At 38.7% G+C, this 4,269-nt stretch overlaps 1 protein-coding gene across 1 annotated transcript; it reads left to right on the top strand.

The window, feature by feature from the left end:
* Nucleotides 1-957: 957 nt before the first annotated feature.
* LOC307250977 (galanin receptor 2b) lies at nucleotides 958-1,881 on the top strand (the record flags this gene model as incomplete). The annotated part of the gene is made up of 1 exon (XM_080028262.1): nucleotides 958-1,881. The coding sequence occupies one exon, from the start codon at nucleotides 958-960 to the stop codon at nucleotides 1,879-1,881; it is 924 nt and encodes a 307-aa protein (XP_079884388.1).
* Nucleotides 1,882-4,269: the final 2,388 nt, after the last annotated feature.

Genomic DNA, 4,269 nt, shown 5'->3' with positions numbered 1-4,269 from the left:
AAAGTGTGTTTAATATCAATACATTCACATTAATATAACGCCTATTTTGTGTTTTTATGAAATGTACTGTTTTTGTTGTAAATATTAAGTGTATAATTTATATTTATGATATATTGATTGACATAAGAAATAACCCAGTTTATGGGTAGTATTTAACCCAACATAGGTTTAATTTAACCCAATAGGTTGGGTCAAATTAATAACCCAGTTTATGGGTAGTTATAGCCCAGCATAGGGTTACCGGTAATTCAACCCAATAGGTTGGGTCAAATGAATAACCCAGTGTATTGGGTAGTTATAGCCCAGCATAGGATTAATTCCACCCAATAGGTTGGGTCAAATGAATAACCCAGTTTATGGGTAGTATTTAACCCAGCATAGGGTTAATTCAACCCAATAGGTTGGGTCAAATGAATAATCCAGTATTCTGGGTAGTTATAGCCCATCATAGGGTTAATTCAACCCAATAGGTTGGGTCAAATGAATAACCCAGTATTCTGGGTTAAAAACTGTAACCCAGCCCTTGGGTCAATTCAACCCAGCATGTGTTCTGTCCAATAGTGACCCAGAAGATGGGTTATGGTTGGGTTGTTTTTTAACCCAGTACTTTTTAGTGTGTAATGTAACTTTGAAAATTGGGATGACGATCAATAGATATTTTCTCATAAAACTAATTTTTTACTTTTTAAAATGTCTGCAAATACTAAGTAGGACTTTGTCTTTTTCCAGAGCCAACTATGGCATATTTGAATGTTTAGTTTAAGTAAAGATCAAAAAGATATTAAGTTTACTTTCATGTATGACGAAAAAAAGCATGAAATCCTGTTAACTGTAAACAAACGAAATTTTACATTTTAAATGCAACTGAAAAGAGATTATTACGAGATTAGAGTTGCTGATCAGTTCTTTCAAACACCAATTTTATTTTTTTAAAGCAGATGTCAAGTCGGTGATAATATGGCAGTCCCCAACACCTACGGGCTGATCTTTGCCTGTACCTGTGGAGTGATCCTGGGCATTGGGCTCTGTGCCAACCTTCTGGTCTTCTCTCTCTTTGCCAAGTACAACACGTTGCGTAAGAACCGCCTGGACATCCTCCTCCTCAGTATGACTCTGGCTGACTTCCTCACCCTCCTTCTCATCCCTTTCACCTTGCACTCTGCTGTGAGCCACTCCTGGCCTCTGGGGGACACGTCCTGCAAGGTGTACCAGTTCCTGCTGGCCTTCAGCCTGGCCGCCAGCACCTACTCGCTGTGTGCCGTGTCCGTGACCCGCGCCATGATCATCACCAACCCGTACCAGCCACCCACCATGGATCTGGTCGTCCTCATGTTCGTCCTGGTCTGGGCCCTCAGCTTCTTCATCAGCCTGCCGCTGCGTATGTTTGCCACCAAAGACAGCTTGGGCCCAAGCCTGCCCAACTTTTCCTTCTGTCTTCCAACCATTCATGAGCACCACTACCAAGTGATCCTAAGCCAGTTTGTACTTTACTACTTTATTCCCATGCTAGTCATTGCCTTCAACTATGTCCGGCTGGCTCTCTTTCTCCATAAGAGTCCTGTAATGTCGGTGTCAAGTGCAAAGAACACCCGCCGTGCCTCTGTCATGGTGTTCTTGGCTGCTGCCACCTTCTCGGTGTGCTGGTTGCCTGGTTACGTGCTGGAGCTGTGTGTGTACATGGGGCTGTATCGCCACGGACAGGCTTGGGAGATGTTTTATTTCATCTGCACTGTGCTGCAGTACCTGCATCCATGTGTAAACCCTGTGCTCTATGTGCTGCTGTCGAAGCGCTACCGCCACAGGAGGGCAGCCTGGCTCTTCAACTGTAACAAGAACAGAGTGCAGCCGCAGGTCATCAGCGTCACCACAGACAGCTTCTGAACATAGCCGATTTGTTTGAGCCTCAAACAATGAGCTGGTGGCATTCAAGGACACTTATTTATATTGACTGTTTATACAAATCAATCACTTTTGTAAAAATTAGATGGATGTTTTTGTGATCACTTTCAGATTTCCTATCCATATTTGAAGTATGAATATATAAACTAAAAGACGATAAAAAGAGTTGAGGATTATTTTCAAGGATTTCCAACGTTAAAATGTCACAAAGATTCAGACTGAATGTGCATAGGTCTTAATTATTTCTTCCTATTTATTGCTCCAGAAGTTTCTATTTCCTAGATTTTTTCTCTGCTGCTCCACATATCTTTTATTTGACACGCTAGTAAAATGACAGCCTTATGAAGCATTTGTAGTATTTGTATTCCCTCACTTGTGTGCCAGTTTTGTCACACGATAACTCCATACATTTCTACACCATTAGACAGTACAAATGTGTCCAGAAATGTATTGTTTTTTTAATACATTTGAGACAATTGTTGTTGAAAGTTTTTTAGAGCTTGCTCATTATGACAAATAAACGTTCACAGGGTGGCTTTTATCCAAAAGCCAATAAATCATCAGTAAGTGTTGCTGCCTGGGCAGATGCTGGTTATCAAATTAGCTATATGATCCACTGGTATTCAACCTCATAGTCATGAAAAACCCTGGGCTAATCTGCAGCCTTTCACCTTCTTACATTCAATAGAGACATCAAAGTGACATTTCAACCACAGTCAAAATCGGACGTTTTCTGTGTATTATTCCAAGTTTTAAATAAAATGCACATTCCTTAATAACTCCTACAAAAGCATATAATGATCGGTCAGTTATATTATAATGCAAGAGCTACAGTATAACTTGTTATTGAGGAGAACTATAAAGGAGTGAGATAAATGTACAACCCCAATTCCCAAAAAGTTAGGACGCAATGTAAAATGCAAATAAAACAGAATCTGATAATTTGCAAATCCTTTTTGACATGTATTCAATAAAAAAACTGTACAAAGAAATAATTTGTTCAAACTGATAAACTTTATTGTTTTTTGTAAATATACACACATTTTAAATTTGTCGCAACATGTTTCAAAAAAGTCAGGACAGGGGCATGTTTACCACAGTGTTAAAGACACTGAGTAAGCGTTTGGGAACTGAAGACATACATTTTGGAGATTTTGAAATTCTTTCCTATTCTTGCTTGAAATACAACTTCAGTTGCTCAACATTCTGGGGTCTCCATTACAATATTTTGTGCTTCATAATGCACCATACATTTTCAATGTGAGACAGGTGTGGACTGCAGACAGGCCTGTCTAGTACCCGCACTCTGTTCTTACGAAGCCAAGTTGCTGTATAGACGTGTAGAATGAGGCTTGGTGTTGTCTTACTGAAATAAGAACGGACATCCCTGAAAAAAACGTGGTCTGGATGGCAGCATGTTGCTCCAAAACCTGTACTTTTCAGCATTAATGACGCCTTTACAGATGTGCAAATGACCCATGCCGGCTTTTCAACTTTGTGCTGGTAACAATCTGGATGGTCCTTTTATTCTGGAGCCCAGAGGACACAACGTCCATGGTTTACAAAAACAATTTGAGATGTTGACTCGTCAGAACACAGCACATTGTTCCACTTTTTTGATATGGCTTTCACTTTGCATGGTATAGTCTTAACTTTTATTTGTGGATGTAGCGACAAACTGTGTTTACTGACAATGGTTCCATGGACAAGTGTTCCATGGCCCATGTAGTGATATCCTTTGTAAAATCATGTCAGTTTTTAATGCAGTGCCACCTGAGGTCATCATGGGCATTCAATTTAAATTTTCGACCTTGTCCCTTCGTGCAAAGATTTCTCCGAATTCTCATGATCTTTTAACTGTATTATGGATTTAAGATTGTGATATCCTTTAAATTATTTTCAGAAATTTTGTTTTTAAGAGTTGGACTGTTTTCCCATACAGTTCTTCACAAACTGGTGAGCCTCACCCCTTAATTGCTTGTGAAGACTGAACCTTTAAGGGATGCCCCTTTTATACGTTACACGTTATATGTTTACTACATTTACATCAGATTCAGAGTAAGCATATATTTACGAAAAACAATGAAAGACATGAAGTAAAACATTAAATATATTCCATTTGTATTGTTTTCAACTTTAATGTATGTCAAAAAGGATTAATACATTATCACATTCTGTTACGTTTTACACAGCGTCCCAACTTTTTTGGAGTGTGATTTTTCAGGTATATTCTCCCTGGTACAGTTGTACTATTTCTAGGCTACAGTCTTGTATACAGGTTTGAATAATTACTTGAATATTTTTAATATATTCTAAATCTGTTTTAGTATTACAATTCTTTGCATCAACATGTTGTACGATAAGTTTTCT

Source organism: Ammodytes marinus (assembly GCF_949987685.1).
Source record: "Ammodytes marinus genome assembly, chromosome: 5".
In the NCBI taxonomy this organism is placed as follows: Eukaryota; Metazoa; Chordata; class Actinopteri; order Uranoscopiformes; family Ammodytidae; genus Ammodytes; species Ammodytes marinus.
The sequence above is the reverse complement of the archived record's forward strand: the minus strand, read 5'-3'. Positions and strand labels throughout refer to the sequence as shown.